This window comes from Pongo abelii, chromosome 12 (genome assembly GCF_028885655.2).
Source record: "Pongo abelii isolate AG06213 chromosome 12, NHGRI_mPonAbe1-v2.0_pri, whole genome shotgun sequence".
Lineage (NCBI taxonomy): Eukaryota > Metazoa > Chordata > Mammalia > Primates > Hominidae > Pongo > Pongo abelii.
In genome coordinates, this window is record NC_071997.2 from 59428505 (window position 1) to 59451690 (window position 23186).

At 55.5% G+C, this 23186-nt stretch overlaps 1 protein-coding gene across 1 annotated transcript; it reads right to left on the reverse strand.

Moving 5' to 3' along the window:
* Positions 1–2663: 2663 nt before the first annotated feature.
* On the reverse strand, positions 2664–22054 carry EMX1 (empty spiracles homeobox 1). Its single transcript, XM_024242586.3, has 3 exons — positions 21193–22054; positions 15090–15274; positions 2664–5763 (listed from the first exon to the last, which is right to left on the reverse strand). The coding sequence occupies exons 1-3, from the start codon at positions 21710–21712 to the stop codon at positions 5596–5598; spliced, it is 873 nt and encodes a 290-aa protein (XP_024098354.1). The 5' UTR covers positions 21713–22054; the 3' UTR covers positions 2664–5595.
* Between the last annotated feature and the right edge of the window lie 1132 nt (positions 22055–23186).

Below are 23186 nucleotides of genomic sequence, written 5' to 3' on the forward strand. Positions count from 1 at the left end.
CCAGAACTCATCTGTTGAAGTCCCAATGCCCCGTGCCTCAGAATGTGACTGTCTTTGGAGACAGGGTCTTTACAGAGGTAATTAAGTTAAAATGTGGTTATTAAGGTGGACTCTCATCCAAAGGAGAATCCAAAATGATTGATGTCCTTTTAAGACGAGGAGATTGGGCTGCAGCTGTGCTAGAGGAAGAAGCTCCTGTGAAGACAAAGGCGCTGTCCACAGGCCAAGGAGAGAGGCTTCAGAAGAAAGCCGTCCTGCTAACTCCTGATCTTGGGCTGGCAGCCTCCGGTGCTGGGAAGAAATAAATTTTGGTTGTCGAAGCCACTCAGTCTGAGGTGCTTTGTCGTGGCGGCCCAGCACACCAAGGCAAGAGGCAAGGAAGGCAGGGAGGGCGTGGCATTCCAGAGGACAGCAATGGGAGTGCTTCAGGTAGAAGGGGCTTCCATGTACTTCACTGAGGCTGAGAGGTGAAGGGAGACACGGACCAAGGCGGGCCCCATGGAGGACCCAGAGAGAAGGGCCTCAGTGGGATGTGGTCAGGGCAAAAGACAGATCTTCACGGGTCAAGAAGTCAGTAGGACTCCCACAGATGGCCGGCGTAGCTAATTCCTTCATTAAATTTGGCTGATGGGCAGAAGTGGGGCATCGTGAGATGGAACTGAGGGGGCACTTAGAAGGTGGACCCCTCAGGCAAGAATCAGAAGAGACTGTGTCGCAGAAAGAGGAAGAACAGCCTAGCAGTGAGCCGCTCCAGGTGGGGAGACTCTGAAGCCCAGGTTGGAGGTGGGGGTTAGGGGTGGGGTTCTCCTGGGCCCGAAGGAGAGACAGTGGCGGGTGGTGACAGGAGGCAGGTGGGGAGGAAGGGCTGGCTGCAGGCAGCGTGGGGTTGAGGGTGAGGAGCCCCCACCCCTCCAGATCCACTCTGCATCTGTCCACCTGCTCTGTCCCTGGAAGCTGACTAAGGGCTGGCTGTCTGGCTTCCACCACCAGGAGTCCCAGCAGGAAAGTGGGGGATTGGAGGAGTGACGCTCCAGAGAGTGCCATCTCTGGGCCTCTCTGTACTGAAGGTTACAGCTCCTACCTGGGGGCCCTCTCCAGCCAGCTGTCTCCTCCAGGTTCCAGTAGCTGCCCCTGCCTCCTTCCTCTTCAGGCCTCAGGGCCATATGGGCTTCCCATTGTTACCAGCTCTGGGGTACTGCACCATCCCTGTGGGCTCCCCAAAATTTAATTGTTCCTGTAGTAAACTGTCCTCCAAGTGCTCTATCTGAAGGTCCCATCTGACTGATGCAAAGGTGTCCCCTTCCAGGCCTGTCTCTGAAGGTGGGAGTAAGGCCCTCTGCTGAGTCGGGAGGAAGAGAGGCTTGGAGGGAGGGCAGCAGAGGACTTCTCAACAGGGCGAGGCCTCAGCTGAGGCTGGGATCTGAAACATCGAGGGGCGCCATCCCACACACCTGCCTGCTGTCCTCATGGACTCAACTGCACGGGCAGGTGGAAAAGCAGGTTCAAGCAGGGTTTCCATTCTGCCAGGCAGGTGCAACCAAGGAATAGTGGGACAAGGATGTGTCGGAAAGAGAGCAGAGGAGGTTGTGGCTTGGGGGCCCCCGCAAGGTCCTGCACTACTGCAGAGGGAAAGGAGCAAGCCAGCAAATGGGAAGAGCTCAGGGTTCGACGGGAAAAGACACCTGAATGGGTGATTTGAGAGAAGGCCCCATTCTGGGCTCTGATTATCCCTGAGAGAGGGTGGTGAGGGGAAGATGAGGGAATGAGAGGCTGGGATGCCAAGTGGGTTGTCCATGCAGACCCCAAGGTCTGGGGGACAGGAAGACTGTAAGCCGTAGCCAGTTTTTAACAAATCAGGGGGCATGACCGGGCCATGCAGCCACAGACGGCACACGTGCACAGCCGCACACATGCACAGCCGAACGCCCACAGGCACCCACACAGTCACACTCACACGCACGCCCACAGCCCTCCCAGACACTCCAAACACCCTCACATGCACTCACCCTCACACACACCCCAGACAGCAGATGGGGCGCTCGGGTAATTGGTTAAACCTGTTCCGATGTCTGGCTCCGCCTTGGCAGCGCCCGTCTGACAGGAAAGCTGGCTGGGCCTGCACCGCTCAGCCTGCTGGCCGCCCCTCCCCTCCTCTCCCCTTGCCTGCAGGGATGCCCTGGAGCGGGGCTACAGCAGAGGCCTGTGGGCCCTGGCCGGCTCCCTCTGGGCAGAGCCTGGTTCACTTAGCCAGAGCGCCTTGATGCCTCCTGGGAAGCAGTCCCAGCACGTGTGAGGAGGAGTTGGTGCAAACCAAGTGCAGAGATGCTAGGAGCGTGAGCCATACTGCTGCGAAGGCCATGGGGACGAGTCCTGGAAAGTTCCACGGACAAGAGGATGTGCAAAGATCAGTCCCTGAAGGTGAGGCGTGTGGATTAGGCCACCAGGGTTCAGAACAGATCCCCTGAGCTCCCTCTACTTCAGCTGCGTACAATTTGGAGCTCCTACAGGTGCTCATGATACCTCAGCCCACGCGATCTGCAGGCCCTGGGAGGCCAGCCCAGCTGAGGGGAATGGCTGACCTAGGCTCCCCCAGGGAAGGGCTGGCCACACAGCGCCTGCACGCCGAGGGCACCAGCAGGCCAGTGTCTGCTGGTCCTCACCCTCTGCAGGGCACCCGCTCTCCAGGTGGGAGGAGCCGTTGGGGGAGGGAAGGGAGCAGCAGTCCTCGTCTTCTTCCCTTCTCGGCTGCATCTGTGTCTCTTCAAGAGAGACTTTGGTTTGTTCCCTGGAGAGGGCCCAAAAACTCCCAAATTAGCAAACCTGGCAAGCCCGCAGCTCAGAAAATAGTTCATCCTGATTCCATGTTTTTCAGGCTCACAGAAGCCTTTATTAATGAAGTCACAACACCAATATTTACCGTCTGCAGGGAGAGGCACAACATGGGGGGTGGATGGGAGTGCGGCAGGGACTCCCCGCCCCGCCCCCCCGCAGGCCTGGCCTCAGGAGATTGGCAGGTTTCCTTGGGTCCCTTCCAGCCCTTTATTCGGATGACAGGGGGTGCTCTGCTGTGATCTTCCTGGACCCCCTCCCCCTACCAAGTGGGGCAGGATCTTGAGAGGAACAGCTCACCCCTTTCTCTGTCCCCCACTGGGGCCAAAAGGATGACTCTTCCTCCCACCTTCCTTCCACACCTTGGCATGTGTGCTCCCAGAAGTGATCCCACCTGCTTGGCAGTGAGGGTTGCCATGTGGGTTAATCTGGACTTATCCATGTTAGGACTTTCAAGATGTGCAGAATGCATTCCTGACTGATGGAGGGAGAAGGGGTGTTGGGATGGGACAAAGCCCTTTGGTTTCTAGCATTGACTGGACACAAGTGAGGTGGGCAGAGGCGGGGGAGAGACGCTGAGAGTGCAAGTGGGACCTGGGTCTGTGCTCCCAGCAGAAGGACCTTGTGTGCTTGGATCCCTGCATGTGGTCCAGACAGCAAGGCTGGGTCTCTGACATCTTTCCAGTGAGTTCCACATTGATCAAGCACCCAACATTCCAGGTGGGAAGAACAGCATGAGCGAAGGCACAGTGCAGGAAAAACCTGTGGCTCACTCAGGGACAGGGATGGGGATGCTGAAGCAAAGGGTACCGGGAGCAAGGCAAGAAGATGGGGTAAAGGGGCTCCGAAGGGGGTGACTCTGCCCTGTTTGGGTGCAAAGAAGAGAAACCTAACTGCAACATGGAGGGCCTCCTTTGAAGTGGGCCTCATCCTTGACATTCACAGAAACCTCCCTAGAGGAGCAGGGCCCGGGCCAGGCCGGTGGCAGAGGGAGCTGGGCAGGGGGGTGGTGGGGGCTGCACTAGGGAGGTGTGGTTGGGAAGCCAGTCCAGACTCAACCCACTAGATGGGAATGGATGGGGCTGGGGAAGAGGAGAGGAAGCTTGAGGAAGATTCCCAGGTTTCCTGGAGCTTGGGAAACTGTGTACATGTCTAATGCTGTTTGTCGAGGTGGGTGATCCTGGAGAAGCACAGATGGGTAGGTGAGTCCGGCTGTGGATGTATGGGCTTTGAGGTGCTGAGGGGCAGGGGGTGGAGCAGGCAGCTGGCTTGATGGGTCTGCAGCTCAGCAGAGGTCAGCTAAAGACACAGACCAGGGAGCCAAAGAGAAGTCCTGGAAGCGGATGTGATCCCCACAAGGCAAAGGGCACAATGAGGAGTCAGGAAGACCAAGGACTGACCTGGGGGTGGCCAGAGGTGACAAGGCATGGATCACACTGAATGAACTCAGGCTGGAAGAGGAGTCAGAGCTACCAAAATGAAGGCAGAGCGGGGTGGGAGAATCCGGAGGGCATGGCCAACAGATTGGGGAGCAGGTGAACCCGACAGGAAGTGGTTGAGTTTGGCCACAAGGGGGTGGCCGGTGACTGTGGTTGGTGACTGTCATTAGCACCAGCAGAATGGTGGCATGAAGGCCAAAAAGCAGAGGTTTCATGAGCACATGGGAGGTGAAGAAGAAAGAGAGGGGTCTGGATGTCATAAGGGAAAGACAGGAATGCAGATTTGCTTGTCAGGAAACCTTCATCCTGACAAGTGCGACAGAAGGGCAGGTGAACACAAGAGCTCAGCGGGCCCTGGCACGTTGCTCTTTCTCGGGCTGAGGAGGCCCTGAGTCACTGGGGACTGGCTGCAGGCTCAGCCTTAAGCCCTGTCTCTGCAGTCTTAACCTGCCCAGGGGTTCTCCAAGGACAGGTGAGCATCCTGGTGGGCCCACAACTTCGGTCTGGAACCGTCAGCCTTTGTGAATGGTGTTCCCTCCCCCAGACTCCAATCCTCCCCTTTCCTCTGGTTTCTCCTCAACTGGAGAAGCCACCAGAGTCTCTAGGCAGAGGGAAGCACTCTCCCTCTCCCACTGAACTACCTGGGCCTGATTCCCACCTCTCAATACGTTAAGAAAGACCTGGGCCTGTCCTCCCTCAAGATACAGGATGGCCCTTCCCTACGTCTAGCCTGTTTCTCCTGCTGTGGAGCTGGAGGTAGAGACCAGGGTCCCCCAACAAAAGAGAGGAGTTAATGAATTACCCTTGCCCCCCTCCACCAGTACCCCACCCCGGGCTCCCAGGCCCTGAACGCGTTTGCTCTACCAGCCCCCACTGGCCCTCAGAGCTGGAATCTACCACCCCAGGCTCTGGGGCTGGAGCTGGATGCCCGTGTCATTAAGAGAGAGACTTTTATTATTCCCATAGGGAAGGGAGACACTGGGGATCACTAAACTACAGTGGTGCCTGGAAAATAAATTAAAACAGAAATGCATCAAAACAAAAGGGAGATTGGAGACACGGAGAGCAGCTGGGAGGCTGCGGTGGCGGGCGGGCCCGCCCAGGCAGGCAGGCTCTCCGAGGAGAAGGCCAAGTGGTCCCAGGCCTCAGCCAGCCCATTGCTTGTCCCTCTGTCAATGGCGGCCCCGGGCTTCAAGCCCTGTGGGGCCATGACTCCAGGCCTCCCCGAAGCCTGGCCAGGGAGTGGCCAGAGTCCAGCTTGGGCCCACGCAGGGGCCTGGCCAGCAGCAAGCAGCACTCTGCCCTCGTGGGTTTGTAGTTGCCCACCCTAGTCATTGGAGGTGACATCGATGTCCTCCCCATTGGCCTGCTTCGTGGCGATGCGCCACCGGTTGATGTGATGGGAGCCCTTCTTCTTCTGCTCGGACTCAGGCCCTTCCTCCTCCAGCTTCTGCCGTTTGTACTTTGTCCTCCGGTTCTGGAACCACACCTTCACCTGGGCCAGGGAGGGAGGGGCACAGATGAGAAACTCAGGAGGCCCCCAGAGCAGCCACTGGGGCCTCAACACTCAGGCCAAGCTGAGAGCCTGATGGGAAGACCGAGACTACATAGGGTTAAGGCCCCCAGGCCGGGGTCCCCTCTGGCCAGCTGCTCCCATGGGTCTAACATTCACAGAAGGGGATGGCACGGCAGGAAGAGGACACAGTGGGCCAGAGAGAAGGGTGGTTTTCCTGTTCCTCTCAAACAAAGGGTCACAGAGCTGCTGCGCATCCTGGCTCCTCTAGCCCCAGCAAACCCAAGCCAAGGTGGAGGAGTGCAGGCTCTGGAAGCCGGCAGACCTGGGACTCCACGAGTTTCTAGAGGAGAGACCATAATCGCTTCTTCACAGAGTGGATGTGAGTAGTAAATGAGGGAGCCTGTGACCCACTGTGTGGGTTCCCATGGTCTCCCACAGGGCCTAAAGTGGACACCAGCCCATGGGCCAGCCCCATGCTCTTCTCCATACAGAGAGGCAGAGTGGGCATCGTTTCACAACTAGGAGGTGGTGTTTATACCAAGAGCAGTGCCTGGACAGCCAGACTACCCCTGGGGGCACAGAACCCGCTGCTAGAGACTCCAACCTCACACACTGTGTGGTCTCCTTCTTCGGGGAGGCTTTCTTAGCAACCTCATGTAGCTCTCTCCCACCCCTCATCAGAGGCGGAGCTGTAGAGGCTGGAGCTGGGCAGGTGGGGGGCCTTGTCCCTCAGGTGCCAGCTCCTCAGGGTAATCTGAAATCCACCAGTGAGACCTCATTCTCCTTGGACAGACAAGGACAGGGAGGAAGCGGGTCTGAGGGCAGTGTTCTGCCCTTCACGGGCAGCTCTAGACCTTCTGTCCCCACAGCACTGGCTCCTGCAGCCCATCCAGATGTGGGAACAGGTCACACAAGGAACAGTCAGGAGAAGCCCGGGGGACAGAAGTGAGCGCCACTTTGAACCCAGGGAGCCCCCTATTCTGTGTCTGGCAGTGAGAGCCCTGGCAAGGTACAGGGTGGGGTTCAAACAGAAACTGGACAACCATCCTCCATGATGGAGGAGGCATGAGGCAGAGGGCAGGTCTATGGTTCTAAGCCATCTCCTCCAGGAAGCTTCTTTTCCCTCCTCCTCCAGCGTCTGTTCAGTGTCCAGGACACAGCCCTTAATGTCCTCTCATGCATAATCTGGGAGGCTCATCCTGGCTCCTGGACTGGACTTAGTGCTTGTGGGCTGTGGAGAAAGCCTTCATCTGTCAACTCTCCCTGACTCCGTGGTTCTTTACTTGGCTTTGCAGAGTCAGGCCAGACCCAAACTATCTTCAGCGTTGGCAGGAGGATCCTGGGTACTGATTCCCAGCTAAGTCCCTTCCCCCTCTGGGCTTCAGTCCTTCATGCATAGAAGAAATGTTCTGGGGACTCTTGCAGCGCCAGGACACCTCTTGGATTCTTGCTCCAGAGGGCCCCTGGGGGAGGAGGTGCAGAGGGCAGGCTACAAGGCCCGGATGGTTTCCAGGAAATGACAGCACATTTAAAAGCAAGTGGATGTGGCCAACTGCAGCTGTGCAGACGGTGCTGCGTGACAGAGTTGCGGGTGAGGAATGGTGGGTAGCCTCTCGGTTTTGGCAGCAGCAATGATGCTGAGGGGAGATCCTTGAACCCTGGGCAGGGCTGAGGGCAGGCCTCAGAAAGACTGCTCCTGCTCCCAGAGAACTGGGTAAAGCACAGGCCTTAGCCACAGGGCCAAGCAGTGCATCCAGAGGCAGGCCTGGCCCCTGTGCCCTGCAGATGGTTTCATGCCCAGGAGATGCTGCCCCTACACCCTTCCCAGGCAGTCCTCTCTGTCCCACCTACCCCAGGACTTCCCCTCACAGTCCCCTCTTGCCAGGACTTCCACTGCACCATCTGCCCTTGTTTGAGAGCACTGATTTTAGAGCACTGGCATGGGGATGGGGGCAGCTGGCACTCAGTGCCTGCAGAGCAGCAAGCCAGGGGCTGGAAAGCTGGCCCAGGAAGGGTTGGTGCCCGGCCTCGATGGATGGAGTGAGGGCAAGGGGATTCTCCCCTCATTTCCAAGCCCATAGCCTGCACATCTCACCTAGGCCGGCCGTGGAGGATGGCAGAGGCTCTGGGCACAGGCTGCTGGACTCCAAGCCCACCCATGTTTGGGAGCAGGGCCACCTGGACCCTGGGTGGTTCTCAGCACAACCATTTGGCAGCAGCCTGGCCCCTGCCCCCCACCCTGGAGCCTGCTATGACTGTGCCAGTCAGTGGGCGGGTGAGCTCACCCTGCCTCCTGCGCGTGACTCAGGGCCAGATGCAGGGCCGGGGCGTCATTCCTGAGAAGCCCAAGTGGGCTGGCCGAAGGTGACTGTCAGGTGATGCGGGTAGTACCAGGGACTGGGGGGCCCTTTTCTGTACCTTCCTCCTTCCACACGCATTTCCAAGTGTCCTTCAGGAAGGAGACTGACGGTCACATTGGCCTGTAGTGGGACGGGCCCAGCATGCTGCCCTTGACTAGCAACACTGGCTCAAAGAAGGAAAGCTTTGGATGGCGACTTCAGGCACAGGATAGGCCAGAGGCAGCTTCCTAGGGCACCCAAGTGAAAGGTGATTCTGAATATTTTCTCCATGAAAAATACTGGGGTCAAGTAGGCATCTCTCTAGAAGTGGGGACATAAACCCTCTCCCTGTGCAGCCTGGCCATCTTCCGGAGAACAGCCTTGGGCTGAGTGTCCAGATGCTGTTTACAAAGACTGCAATAACAGGGTAGTGCTTATGACTTCATAGCATTAATGGAAACGCCAGGATGCACAAGGCTAGCACAGTGTGATCACAACCATAGAAAAACAAAATCTACACATGGGGAAAAAAGACTAGAAGGAAATGTACCCAAAGTGTGGGTGATGTTTCTTTCTTCTTTCTACTTTTCTGAATTTTCCTTAATAGATTCTTGATAATGGTAGTTATTTTTTACTTGGAAAAAGAAAAGGAACTTGGCTCTGAGTGTATTAGGAGATGAGAGTGACACTTCATGACCTCTCCAACCCAGCCAGGCAACTCTGGATCCTCCAGAGCCCCTTCCTTAGAGAACACAGGCCCTGGAAAGGAGCTGGGTCATATGGTATGGCTTGGAGGCTGGATCTGTCCTGCACATGCCTCCCCATCCCCAACACAAACACACTACTCACCTCTCTCTAAGCCCCAAGGTACAGTTGGAATGTTGGCTGGAGGACCCCTTGCCCACTCTGACTTCTCTGCCATAGCAAGAGGTCCCTTGTGGTCTCCCAAGTCCTCACTTCACTGTGAAGTGAACGTCTCAGTTTCTCAGAGGCCACATCCTTCCAAAAGTCTCCATTCTCCTGACTTACCTACCCTGGAATACTCTCCTTAGCCTTCAAGACCCTGTCCTGATGTTCCTTAATGGTCCTGCCCCATCACCTGCCTGTAATTCCTTAGTACCTCTTCCCAGTCTCAGTAACAGTGACCCCCAGTGTGCACTAATTTATTTATTTACATCTGTCTCCTCACCAGACTATGAGACTGGAGAGCCAAACTGGTATGTTAGTCCCAGTGCCCTGCCCAGAGGACATGTTCCATGTATAGTCATCTGGCTGGACAAGCCTATGCTCTAGGCAAGAGGTGCCTGGGCCAGACCTGGAAAACAGGAGAAAATGAATAGAAGAGGGTAGAATTCTAATCAGCAAAGGCTTTGAGAAGTGCCCAGTGATGGAGAGATGGGATCTTTTTCTTACTTTTGTGGACACTTTTGCAAGAGGGCCAGTTTTTAATATTCCATATGGTAAATTGGATTGGCCACTTTTAGGGGAAGTTGGAGGAGGGAGATCTACTGCTGGGCAGAAGAAGGGTTGGCTTGAGTCAGGCAGAATGTAGAAGGTGAAACTGCTATGGATGAATGAATGTATCAATTTGCTAGAGGATTGATCAATGTATGCATTAATGAATGAAGACATGCATGCAAGAACAAAGGGAAAAATGAACCAACAAACAAGCAAACTACAGCTCCAGCCGATATTTCAGAACTAATCAGACTTTACTTTGGAATAATCTGCTATTTTGAATGAACGAGGTCTGGATCCCTTCTTTTTCACCACTCCTGCAAATGGAAAAGTCTGTGGCTCCAGGCCCCTGCACACTTTCAGGTGAATAAGTGTCCTGTCTTCAAAGATTTCAAATATCCCAGAATGGACAGGAGCCTGGAGATATCAGTCAAGTCATCCCTCAGCCTATTCTCTTTCCTGGGGACCCATTTCCTATCATTTGATCATGTGGGCTGTTCCCACTCTCAAGGTCAAGCCCAATGCCATGGTAAGTTCAACCTTCACCTCAGTAAGCTGAAGTCACCTCCAGCTCCCCACCAACCATAACCATGATCTCCCTCAGCCTCCCTGTCTCCTCCTCTTTCAGCCCAGCCTGGACCCTTCCTCTCTGTCTCTCAGGCAGACATCATAAGATTCACCTCAGGACATGTTGGTCCCAACTTCTCACAGAATCACTCTAATCTCCTTTATCTCCCCCTCATCCTCCCACACAGGACTCCTGGAACATGAGATGCAGAAGTTCTTGAAGAAAAGCCAAGACTTAAAGAAGAGATGTGGACACACCGTGAGCTAGGAACAAATGTCTCTTGATTTTTCCCTAAAATTCAGGTCACTTGGATATCCCCCTCTTATCCATCCCTCTAAGGCCAGAACATTCCAGAGCAGGAAAGGACCCTCCAAATCCTCCTTTCCATGCCTCTGAGGGGAAAAAGCCATAGGCAGGTGACCGTAACTCCTGCCTCCCAAGATCTCGCTGCCCTTGAGCTCCAAGATGGTGGCTTGTCTTGACAGCTCCTGCTCTATCTTCATCTGCCTGCCTCAAACCCTGCCCTTCTTTCCCTCCAACCTAGGATCCTAGGCATCCCCGCAAGCCTTCCAGGTCTGAGGCCTCCTGGAGCCATCTTCTCAAGCATTTCTATCCTGACACCCCTCAGCCCACAGCTGTGACCTCAAAGGGGACCCTAGTCATTCTTCCTGTGTATGTTTCACAAGTGTGCAAGCTTTGCACTTAGCCTTCATCACTCAGTGAGGAATCTTCAAAGCCACAGGCCACGTTTCTGTACCCTTTGCCCTCACCGCTCGGCTAAACTCTAACCCAGGCAAGGTCAAGAAACACCTGCTGATCTGTTCAGAGCAGAAGGAGTAGCTGGAAACACTGACCAGTTGATCAGCCTGGAGCAACCAGGTGCTTTCTCTCACTCCCCCTAAAACTAACTTACCCCTACCCCCGACACACACATGAACACACACAGAAGCATGCAAGCTGCACTCCACGTCATGTGACTGCCTAATGGCATCTAATGTGTACCTATGCTATCATCTGACCTTTGGGCATCAATCACATAAAGCCCGTTGGTGCCCCACATGGTGAGCAGACACATGTTGCACACACCCATTACACACAGTCATTAAACTTGAGCCTCTGCAATGACCCAGGCCCATGTCTGCCCAACCAGCCACCAGGACTGAAGCTTAGACTGGTACCTTCCTGGTCATACTCCAGGGCGGCACTGAAGCAGTGAGGAACAAGTCATTAGAACCTGAAGGAAGAACTAGCCCTTGCCCAGGGCTCTTCCCTCATCTCCTAGATTGAAGCACTGACCATCCCAGCACGAATACCCCACTCCCACTAAACACACAGAGTCACCCAGGTTGCCCACGTCCTAGCACCCAGCTAAAGCTTGGGGAGTGCACAGACTTCTGAGCTCTGGATTAACAGCTTATTCACACACTGATCTGAGTAACCCTCCAAGAAGTTTTATCCACAAATTGGTATATGCATGATCTAAATCAACAATCAGCTGTGAAAGTACAAGGGAAAGATAGAAGGAGAGGGACAGGGAGGGAGCAGTGACAGCAGAGAGCAAGGGGAATGACTGATAAAGTTAGTGTGTATTTGTATGGGCAAAGAGAAATGTGCTCATTAATTCAATACATGTTTATTGAGCATCTACTCCATCCCAGGCACTGAGCTGGGTCCTGTGAGAAATAGATAGGCTTGGCCTCTGCCTCCCAGAGCTAAGATGCTCAGGCCTGTTATTCATCACGATCACCCAAATAACTGTTTTTAAACTTTCTCCTGCACCCTATCCTGGACTTCCTAAGACAATCTCCTGGGTGAAGCCCAGGAATCTGTATTTTAAGATCTCCCTGAGAGATGCATGCTGCTGGTCTACAGATTGATGTTTGGACATGGCAGATAATTAAATAATAACAACAAAGTTTGATGCATATCATGATAGGCAGGGGTTGTGCGGTGAGCTCTGAGAATGTGGAGAAGGGAGTATACAGAAACACAGAGAAGTAGAATGTAGAGGAGCCACAGAAACTCAGGACTAGAAAAAACTCTGGAATTTGTGTCATTCAATCTCACAGATACAGAAACTGAGGCCCAGACCCAGAGAGAAGACAAAGCCAGAGCCAATAAGATAATAGATAACCATTACCAGACATATGAATATACTGTTTGTCAGTTGTGAAATAGCTCTATGGAGATGAAGTTTGAGATGAATGGTGGATACACAGAAGGTAAAATAGATGAACAAAGATAATGAACAAATGGGTAAATAGTTCTTATCGTTAGGAAGAACGTATAATTAATAGAAAATCGGAAATATAAATTAGCCAGTTTTGGGGAGGCAGTTTAATGAGAGCAGACAGAAGTATATGGCTAGATGTAAAACAGCTACGGGGAGGGACAGATTAGAGAGCTCTGAGAGACAGATACAGATATTAACAGTAGAAATGCATGGCAGGGGGGCTGATGGGGGTGACTGATGCTTGACAAATAGCTGATAGCTGGAAATGACAGGTAAGCTTGCCTGGTAAGTACCAAGAGGCGGATAGAGAAGTAGCTAATTATATAGCCTGGCTCCGTATAAGTTATGAGGGCAACAGAAAGGCAATGTTGATGATGGAAACTGCATAAGGGAGGAAGAACGCTGGACTAAGAGGACACACACGTTTGGATCTTCTTATGCTACTAATCTGACATACTACCTTAAAGGGAAGGGACTAGGGATGGGGATTAATATTATTTGAGCTCATATGAGGTACCTTTAATCATTAAACAACTATTTTCTCAATGAGGAAACCAAAGCTCAGAGAGGTTAAGTGACTTGCCTAGGGTTACACAGTAAGTTAGCAGGGAGGCAGGTATTTAAAATCGTGTTTGCCCACCTGGGAAGCTCTGCCCAATCCATCTCTCCATCTCAGGGTCTTCACCTGGAAGGACAGGCTGCCACGGGAGGTTCCTCAGGCTCAAACCTCCCCTCATTCTTTTTGTTGTACCATATGCAAAAAGCAGCTCATTTACAGACGGGAAGAAGATTAGCGCTGCGTTTTGATAGTTAATGAAGCTGGATACATTTATGTTATTCTGTCTGGTTTTGTTTTAAATATATGTTTGAAATGTCTCATAATAAAAATGAAAGAAACAATCAGTCCGTTTACTAACTGGCATTGTTAGGAGCAAATATTGACAGGCAGCTAGGTTCAGTTTGAAAGAGAGTTAATTAAAAATGCTCTCACTGAGCTAAAAAATTGAAAGTTTAAAAACAATGACATTATTTCAACAAGTGTTAATCTGTGGGTGGTAGGATTAAAAACCATTTTTGTTTTCTTACACTTCTGCAATTAAAATTTAATAAATATTACTTTTTAAATGAAGTTAATTATAAACACCATTCTTAAACTGACACCTTGTTTCAAACAATAATTTTAAAACACTGCCAGGAGGGAAAAGGGAGTGTTATTTTATTAACTTATTTTTTAAAACACATCTTTCTTTGAAACGTTTTTAAAATTAACTCTTGTTTTGTAAGCTTTTTTCCTGCAGTTAGAAAAGCCCAGCTAGTACGTCTGAAAACGCACGGGTCCTGCCTCCGACCCGTGAGCGATTTGTAGATTAAGTGGGGCATCAGACAGGTATGACAATAGATGCCAAAATGCCACCGAAGGAGGAGAGGGTAAGGTCCGCCGAAGAAAGCTGGGGATGAAGTTTGGGTATGGGCTCCCTCACTAAGCCCCCTTCCTACTCTGGCTGCTAAAGGGAGGCTCCGGCTGCCCCCCATGCCGGGCATCTTCTCACTGCCCGGGACTTGGGAGGGGACGGTGGTGTAGTAGGGTCGAGACTAGGAGGAAAGGGGAGCGGAAGGTGAAAAGTCAGCCGGGAGGTAGCTGGGAGACCGCGGAGCCGGCCTCTCGCAACTCTGGGAGCTGGCCTGCACGCAGAGACTGAAATCCACCTCCAGGGCAGCAGCTAGGCTGAGGGTCGCTGAGCCCCACTCCAACACGTCGGACCTGGGTGGACCAAGAGCTTATGCAGTGATCCCAGGCAGCATTTATTTATGGCAAAGTCTACTTACAATGAACCCAAATCCACCTCCCTATAACTTTCATCTAATTCTTTAATTTTTTCCCTTAAATTAATGATCAGTTACAAAAACACTACACGGTAATTGTTAATTTCACTCAGTTCAAGCCCAGACACCGTTGGAGTTTATTCCTTCTCCCATTCGACAGCCCTTCCAGTGATTCAGAGCAGCCCCTGAGTACCCGGGGTCTATTTCCCACCATACCCAGGCCCCTCAGATGCTCTGCGCGCGCACACCGTGGCTTCCATAGCCCTACCAGCCGGCCTGGGCCGGATCAGAGCAACCCTCGGGCCCCAAGCAGGGGCTGGCCCCTCCCTGGTTAAGCCCCTCTGTTGGTAGTCTGAGGACACCTGGGCTTTCTCCCCAGACGCTCCTGGCTGGTGGGCAGCCAAGGCCCCGCCAGTTTTGCCCAGGAACAGCAGCAAAGCCAGTGCGGACTGGCTCCCCGCAGGACTATGAGCGCCCCGACACAGTGGCGGGAAAAGGGCTGCAGGAATGCCAGGGCTGGGGCCAGCTGCAGTGGCCTCGGTGCTGCCTGTGCTGCCCGCTCCCAAGGCGGCCCGCTTCCTCCAGGGAACCGGGTCCCCCCGTGAGGAGCTTTGGGAGCCGGGCTCGGGATACAGTTTGCATTTACTCTGCCTCCTGCTAGGTCTTTAGCGCTTGACAAAAGTCCTGCGGCCTCAGCAGGCTGCACGCAGTCTCGAGGAAGGGGCTCTAAAGACGGGCTTGACGGCAGCGCCGCGGGGAATGGGGGCCTTTTGGAACCCAGCAGGGCTCGGCTGGGGCGGGCTCAGGGCCTCTCCTGCACCCGCACACCCTCACCTCCACCTGGGCTCCGGGCGCAGGGCAGGCCGCGACCGGGGGTGATTACCTGCGTCTCGGAGAGGCTGAGACTGCCGGCCAGCTGCTTCCGCTCGGCGCCCACCACGTAGTGGTTCTTCTCGAAGGCGCGCTCCAGCCGCAGCAGCTGCGAGGGCGAGAAGGCCGTGCGGATCCGCTTGGGCTTGCGTGCGAAGGGGCCGTGCAGAAGCAGCCCGTCCTGGGGCACGTCGCTGGCTGCGGCCCCGCCGCCGACGGCAACACACGCAGGTACAGACAGAAAGAAGGGGCGCCGTGAGCTGGGGCCCAACAGAGCCTGGCCTCGCGCCCTGCCCTCTCCATTCCTTGACACGCACACACACGCCATTTCTCCCTTTGCCCTTTTGCCGCCCCTTCCCTAAGTCCACTCCCCTCCCCAACACCTCCCCACACTCGAGAGCCACTCCGCGGGGGGACGCGGGGAATAACAGCGCTCCAGATCCCTCTGTTAGGCCAAGAGATGGGTCCAGGCCGGACGAGGCGTGGACCCACATCCACAATGCCTGGGGGAGCGGAAGAGGCCAAGGGGTGGGGAAGAAAAGTCCATGGCGTTCTTTCTCCGCCCTTTCCCAGAGGCGCTGCCCTGGCCGCCAGCCCCAACGATTTGCTTTCAGTTAACTGGTCGCAAAGCAACTCCCTCCAAGAGGACCCAGGGTAGACGCCGGGCTGGGGGTCAGGAAGGTGATAAGGGGAGCAGCGGGGTGCTAGGCACACCTTTGCCAAACACAGATTCAAGAACTAGAAGGTACCCAAGGAGCAATCCCTTCACACCTGCTTGCACTAGTCTTGCGGCTGAATGCTCAGGCTACTAGCTCATTAAAAACTCCTGCCAGCAGGCTCTAGCTCTGTCTTGCAGGGGGTATAAATAGGCCAGTGGCTAGGTCAGTGGTCCAGGCAGCACCTGGAAGTGGAAAGTCAGGCTCCTTCTTCCCCTTTCTCCACCTCTCTCTCCCCCAGGCCTTCGCTGTCCAGAGACCCAGCCTCTAGGGTAAGCCCCCAAACCCCTACCCCAACACACACACTGGAGACTCCAAGTACTGTCTGGTGGGAAAAGCTTCATCCCTGCTTCATCCCTGAATAGTCCCTTGCTAAAGAAACATGTGTATAAATATCTAGATGTCATCTTTCTCTCTAATATATATAGATATAGATATATTGGTTTCTGCATGGGCGTGTGTAAATATATGTTCCAGCCTCCCTACTGTCTTTTTTCCCATCTACTGTATAGGATTTTTAGAGTGTGACTGTCCCTTAGCAAATGTTGGCCAGCATAGGGACTCAGCTCCCACATGCAGGAGGAAGGGATAACACTGGACTGGATGAAGCTGGGGTAGGGGAGATGGGGTCAGAAACTATCAATGCCAAAACAAGCCTCTACCCAAAGCCTCTGTCTCAATGAACCCCCAACTAGGCCCTCACACAATCTCTGGCTTGGTTGCACATGCTAACAGACTCAAAACAGGCCCTGACAAAATCACCCATGGATTCTCCTGTAAGGGCACATAACAGCCTCCTGATGCACCAACAACACGGAACCCCAGATAGATTATTCTGACAGAATTAGCTGTTGGGATTGACTGATCCAATTAATTTCTTCAGAGATGGCTACTGGTTGGACTTGATTTGACCTGTTGCTTTGCTCTAAGACAATCACCTGGATAATTCAGTTAACATCTCCCATCTCTGGAAACATCTATGTAAGTGAGTCAAAAGCACATAATTGAGATGCTGTAGCTAAAACTCTCCAGGTAACTGTTCTTGTCCCTCTGTTGGTGGAAACTCCCTGACCTTACTTCCTCCAAGTCTCTGGGCTTTGATGACCTAAACAGGCCAAGTTTTTGCTGGAGTTTTCTGTGGAACAGAGTTGCTAGGATTGCGGGGCTAGTGCCTGGGAGGGGTCAGTCAATAATCTCCAGTCACCTTATCAATTTCAACTGGTTGGATCTGTGTGGCCACAAAAATGGTGGGACCACATCACAGGGAGATGGGTGAGGGACACCCCATTTGATTACTCAAGTGGGGGCAGATCTAGGGCCCTCAGGTCCGACTGAAGGAAGAGAAGTTTGACTTGGGATAGTGGAATAGACAGATGGTCAGGGGAGGTGGTCTGGCAGAGATGAGTAAAGGGCAGAAAAATATGGAGCCTCCTCCAGGTGGGGAATAAGGAAGATTAAAGTCTCTGGGGTGGGGCCAGTGAGGTAGGCCAGGGAAAGGTGGGTGGAAAGCAAATGCTTCTTGTTAATGTTAATAACTTGCTTCAAAAAACAACATTGTTATGAACCTGGGTGAAGTCCCAACAGTGGTTTCCTCTGGACAAATGAACCAGAGAGGGAGAGAGAAAGCCTAGCTCATCCCAGCATTGGCAGGGTTTGGCCTCAGATGCTGGGCTGGCCCAGGTTGGTCAGAAGTGAGGCTGCAGTGTGGAAAGCCCCGTAAGTGTGTATGAATAGGATGCAGAGGTGTGAAGGGCAGTGTGGGGCTGAGGAAGCAGGTTTGCAGTCTGCCCCAGTGTCTGTGACTTAGTGATTATTTTGTAATTGTGTGGTATATGTCAGTCACCTGTGTGGTGGAGTGCTCTGTGTTTGTCTTTATAAACCCAGATGAGAGGATGAAGGCAACAAGCTTCTGTCCGAACATACATGCCCCTTTGCCTCACGTCTGGTTATGTTAGGGGGATGCTAGGTTGCTTTGGGTCTACCTTACTGAGAAAATGGCCCCAGGTCATTGTCATGTCCAGTTGTGGTAGATAGCATGCGTCCTAAAGGGTATATTCACATGCATGTGCAAAAACACAGGGGTCCTTCTAACCCTATCACAGAGAAGCAGGAGACTGCAGGATGAGTCAAGATGCTAAGTGATGACAGGTTATTTGATTCCAAAAGAATAAGGACGTTTCCCTGTTAGAAAGAGGATGTTTAGTACAACACCAAACATCCTGAGAAACAGATCAATTGCTACATGTTTCTGCAAAGACAAGGGTGATGCCTTAGGTGCACAAGTACCTGTACCGCCCCCCCGACCTGTGGGAAGGAGGCCTGAACCACCCCTACCAGGGGTTCAGTTTCCCTTGCCTGGACCACAAGGGCAGAATAAACTTGGGGCTGGGGTGCGGCCTGTTTGGACGCAGTAATTCCGGGCTGTGAGAACGGGCTGTCAGTTTCGGACTAGGACAGTTAGCAAAGTGGAAAGGGACTGGTATAGCCGTCCCTGGAGCTAGGGAAATGAATACCCCTCTCCCCCCTGCTTCCCTACCCCTCCGATTTTTCTACAGCCACTCTTTTAGGGCCCCTTCAAGGCGATGGCTGGGAACTAGCACAAGAGACTCCCAGGAATGAGGCGGCTGGAGGTGGGAGCTAGGGATCCGAAGCACCCGGGGTCCGAGCTGCAGTCTTCGAGCCGCAGTCTTCGCTGGAGAGGCCGCCGCCGGCCAGGGGCTCAAGGCCGGACGGCTGGGCGGAGGGCCCTGGGGCTAGGAGAGGGAGAGACAGGACAGGCGGCGGAGATAACCTCATTCCCCGTCCTCCTGCCAGAACAAAGGCGACCTTAGAAGCTCCGGCCCATTGTAGTTGCGGGTCCCGGGGGGCTGGGTCTCTACAGCCCCTTCCAGGCGTTGCTCCTAGACCCGGAAAGTTCCTGATCTCGGGGAAACAGTACCGAAATGCGGCCCACTCCTGGTCTTCGCCGGCTCCTCCCCTTGGGTCCTTGCGAGCGGCCCCGACCTTCGGGGTCCTGGACGATTCCGCATTCGCTTTCCCCTTCCAGCGCCTCGGTTAGCGGAGACGCCGCTTCCCCGCGCGCCGGGACCGCGCCGCCCAAGCGCTGCGCACAGAGCGCAGACATGTTCCTTTTCGTTCGTGTGGGGTTTCGTTTGTTGCATTAAAACGGGGCTGAAATGAGCATCGCTGAGACCCGGTTCTCTAGAAAACGCGGCGCCGGAGGGCCCGAGACGGCTGGGCTCCCAGCCCGGAGGCCTGGCCGGGACTGGAGGGCGTAGAGCCGCCGGAGAGCGCATCCGTCTGCAGCGGCGACGATGGACCGCGAAGCCACAGCGCTTCAGGGTTCGAAAAGTCCTTCAGTGCCCAACGGATTTCCGGGTCCGAAAATGCAGCCACACTTGGCTCCATCTCCGCGTACAGACTCGGTTCTTGAGGGAAAAATCCAACTATTTATGCAACTCGATAACGTACCCGCTGGGACTGATGGCTCAGGAAGCGGCGGCAATTTCCAAGAAGGTTTTGCGGAGGATTTATCCGCCTCGCCTGACTGGAGACGCTCAGAGCCGGAGCTGGATTTCTCTGGAGGCGCCCCCGGCCCTCGGCGCCCGGAGGCAGGAACCGCGGTGCGGAGGGCGTCAGGGGCTGGATTCGAAGCCGAGGGTGCGACCCAGGATGCCTCCTCCGGACAAGCTGAACCGCTGGAGGCCACAGGACTTAGGAGCGGCCCCGCCCTCTCCTCCGAGCCCCTATGCCTCCACCAGCCTCCAACCCGCCAGCCCCTCGGCCGCGGCGGCCCGGGGGCTCACACACCGCCCCAACTACAACTCGGCCCCTGGGCGCCAGGTTTCGAGACCCAGGCTTCGGATCGAGCCCACGGAGGACCAGGGTAGATTGCTCAATTTTGAAGACATCCTCATGTTATCAGTAAACATTTATTTTTAAGTGGCAGAAACTCTTGCCCAAGGCAGATGACATTGTAGCATTTTTGTTTTTTCGGATTTAGATTTGGGCAAGTCTTTGAAATCTTCAAAGAGGAGGCAAGGCTGCCCACAACAATTCTTATTCTAGTAATTACATTCTCTGGTTTTGTGGGATCTGCCAGGTCAGCATCTATTGGCCAGGTGGGACTGAAAAAATTGCCTGACAAATCGGGACCCGGGAAAGCGGTTTTCTGTGAAAGTCAAAGTGTCAAGAGATAATTTTCATTTTATTATCTAAATAACTGTGCCAAACATCTAATTGACTGTAGACCTAGACTACAGACCGTCACATTAGCTCCCGGAGCCGAAGCTCCAGCCGTGTCCCTTTCATTTGTTTCTCTAAAAGCCAGGTTACCTAGCTCTGAGCCATAGACCCTTCTCACAAGGCTGTGGTCTGGTCTACACTAACAAAATAAAACTGGAAACTAAAGTGATGCCTGTACAAATCAAGGCCACTCTTTAAAATAAAATTAAAAAAAAAAAAAAGAAAAGAAAAACTCCAACAAATTTCAAGGAAGAAAACGAACTCCAACAAATGCAACTCTCTTTTCTCCGGGAAAAACAAATAATTGAAACGTGTGTGTGTGTGTGTGTGTGTGTGTGTGTGTGTGTAGGGCCAGTGGAGGATCTTTATTAGCAAGCCGATCGCTGGATGCAAACTCCGGGGTTCGGACTGGCTACGACCTTAAAAGCCCTCTGCCCCCGCCCCCTGCCCGGGAAAACTGTCCTCGGTACTCCAGCAGCCGGGTGGGCTCCCTCCCGAAGGCGGCGAGCAACGGCGGAAACCAGTTTGCTTACTGCAAACCTTCCCCACCTTGGGTAGCAGAGGCACGTGTGACTTGGAGAAGTCGGGCCAAGGTTGCCGAGAAACATCCCAAGACAGCCGGGCCCTCCACACTGAACATTAACTCTCCAATTCGCCCTCCCTGCTGCCCTTGCTTCCCACAGAGCTGGGGTACGCGAATGCACTTTCCCCCGCCCGGACGCACCAGCTAAGGCTGAGGTCTGGGAGGTGGTGGTGGACGTGCGAGCGAAGCGTGGTGCGAGGTTAAGCCGGGTGGAGGAAGAGCGGGAGGAGTTGTACTCTGGGCTGAGACTGGCTCAGCTGGGAGAGAGAATTGGGCAGGCCGTGGCGAGGGCCAGCACAGGCTCCGAGGACGCGCCTGGGCTTGCGTCCGAACTGGTATATTTCCTAGAAAAGCCTGGAGGTCTCCACCAGCTTTCCTGGGAGGGAGACCAACACGGCGGAGGCGCGGGTGATTCCCGCACGGCTCTTCCCTGCCTGGGAATCTACCTCCGCGGACCTGCAGCCTTCCCGGCAGTAACTTCTAAACAGCCCCGCGCGCCCCCGAGCCTCCCCCGCAACGCCGCAGCACGGGCGCCGGCCGGCCGCCTCGGCGGGCACAGCGTGGACACTCACCCTGGAAGCGGTGGCCGAAGAAGCGGTTCCGCAGGACCCAGGGGTAGAAATGGAGAGGGTCCCGGTGCTGGGCGCCGAAGAAGGAGTGCGGGGGCTGCAGCGGGGAGGCGCCCAGCTGGTGCGCCGGATGCACGGTCAGCGCGGGGTGGTTCATGGCCTCGGGGAACACGAGCTCGGGCCCACCGTAGAGCGAGCGGCCCGCGCCCGCGGCGGCCGCGGCAGGGAAGCCACTCACGAAGGCCGCCTCGGCCGCGCTGGGGTGAGGGTAGTTGAGCGCCGTGGGCCGGAGCGGTTCCTCGGAGGCGGCCGCCGCCAGGAGATGGGAGCCCGCGCCCCCGCCGCCAGTGCCCCCGCCGGTGCCGCCGTCCTTGGCCACCAAGGACTCTATGGTAAAGCCGCGCTTGGCCGCGGGCTGGAACATGGTCGCAGCCGCGGGAGCTGTGCGAGGCAGCCGGGCTCTGGGGAGCGCTCCGCGTCCTGGCGCCGCCGCCGTGCGGGGTGTGCACCCAGCCAGGCACATGCACACCCGCCCGCACCCCTCACCTCCCCCGCCCGCCCGCCCGCCCGCTCGCGCTCGGCCCCCGCGGGCGAGCCAGGCGCGGAGCGGCGAGGGGTGTGTGAGCGAGCGACCACGGGGTCCGGCCACAGCGTACAGCCAGGCGCGGCGGCTGCTGCGGCGGAGCGGGCAGCTCCAGGCGCCCGCACAGGCGCGGGCTGCGTGCTAGGCTGCAAGCTGCCGGTAAGGCCCGAGGGCTGAGCTCGTCTCCCTCCTTTCGGCGTCCCGCTGGGACCGACCCCAGCCCCCGGTGTCCCCGCACTGCCCTGCCCGGCCCCGGCCGCCCAGTGCTGCGAGGCGCGAGTTAGCGGGCACCTGCCCCGCGCTCGCCCATTGGCCGCCGCTCACCTGCCCCAAGGTGGGGGGCGGGGCGGGGCGGGGCGAGGGACGGCGGGTGGGGAGGGAGCCCGCAGTCGGAGGCAAAAGCCGGACTGGAGCCTTCGCGGGGAGATCCAGGCCTCCTCCACCCCTCGCCACTGGCTTCTCCTCGCGACTCCGCCCTTTAGCTGAGTCTGGTGGCCGCTGCCACCGTCTCAACCCACGCGGGAGCCGAAGAAGGCGTCCGAAGGGCTTGGGGCTAAACTCCAACCCTCCCCTCCCCGGTGTGTAGCTCAGCCTAACTCTCCCATTCGTCCCGGGATGTCGTTTCAGTTCTCAGAGAACTTGGATCCAAGCGAAGGGTGGATGTTTGGGGTCCAACACATTGGTTTTCCCGAAAACCAGCTCTCTGCCCCCCTGCTCTCCGGGACTCTCCCACTCACCCACTATCGGCCTCCTGGGCCGCTGTCTGAAGCTGCGACCTTGTTCCTGAGGTTTCGCGTTTTCTGGATGTCACGGGGGACAGCTCTGGAAAGGGGACGCTCACTCTCTTCACAAGGGGCCAGGCGGGGCACTGCGCGGGAGAAGCCGCCGGAGCGGTCCCACTGCAACCCTCCAGCTGTTCGCGGGGCTGGAAGCAGCTCCAGTGCCCAGCCACGGTGCCGCGACCGGCTCGGACCAGGACGGCGGGCCTCGGCACTGGGAGATCCACCCCCTCGCCCTCTCTGAGGCTCTAGGAGCTCAAGTGTCGGCGGGCCGGACCAGGCCAGGGCCTCGGAGACACTGTGGCTTAAATTGAAGCTGGCCAAGTTGCCCGGGCCCATCTCAAAAGAACACGCCGGCCGTCAGGACACGCAGAGGCAGCCTGACCTCCCTCGACCTTCACCTTCCACCCGCGACCGCGGAACCGCGGACGACTCTGCTCCGGCCAGTTTTTCCGTGTGGCGGTCGAATTCCCTGGGGGCAGTTCTCACGACTGGCCGTGAGAGCCGGGACTCCGCAAACTTTCCCACCCCGACCTTCCAGGCCGCAGAAAGGCGCCGCTCCGAGGCCTAGGAGGGCGCGGGTGGCGGTGGGGAGGCTGGGACCTGGACCTTGCCAGCGCACTGCGGAGAGGGAG

Bases quoted from the DNA above. Each gene is read 5' to 3' on its own strand.
- EMX1 (XM_024242586.3), bottom strand. From the start codon at position 21,712: ATGTGCCTGGCTGGGTGCACACCCCGCACGGCGGCGGCGCCAGGACGC. The intron at 15,275-21,192 runs GTGAGTGTCCAC...GCGGGGCCGCAG, and splicing joins CTTCGGCCACCGCTTCCAGG to CCAGCGACGTGCCCCAGGAC. The intron at 5,764-15,089 runs GTAATCACCCCC...TCCCTGGCCCAG, and splicing joins TCAGCCTCTCCGAGACGCAG to GTGAAGGTGTGGTTCCAGAA.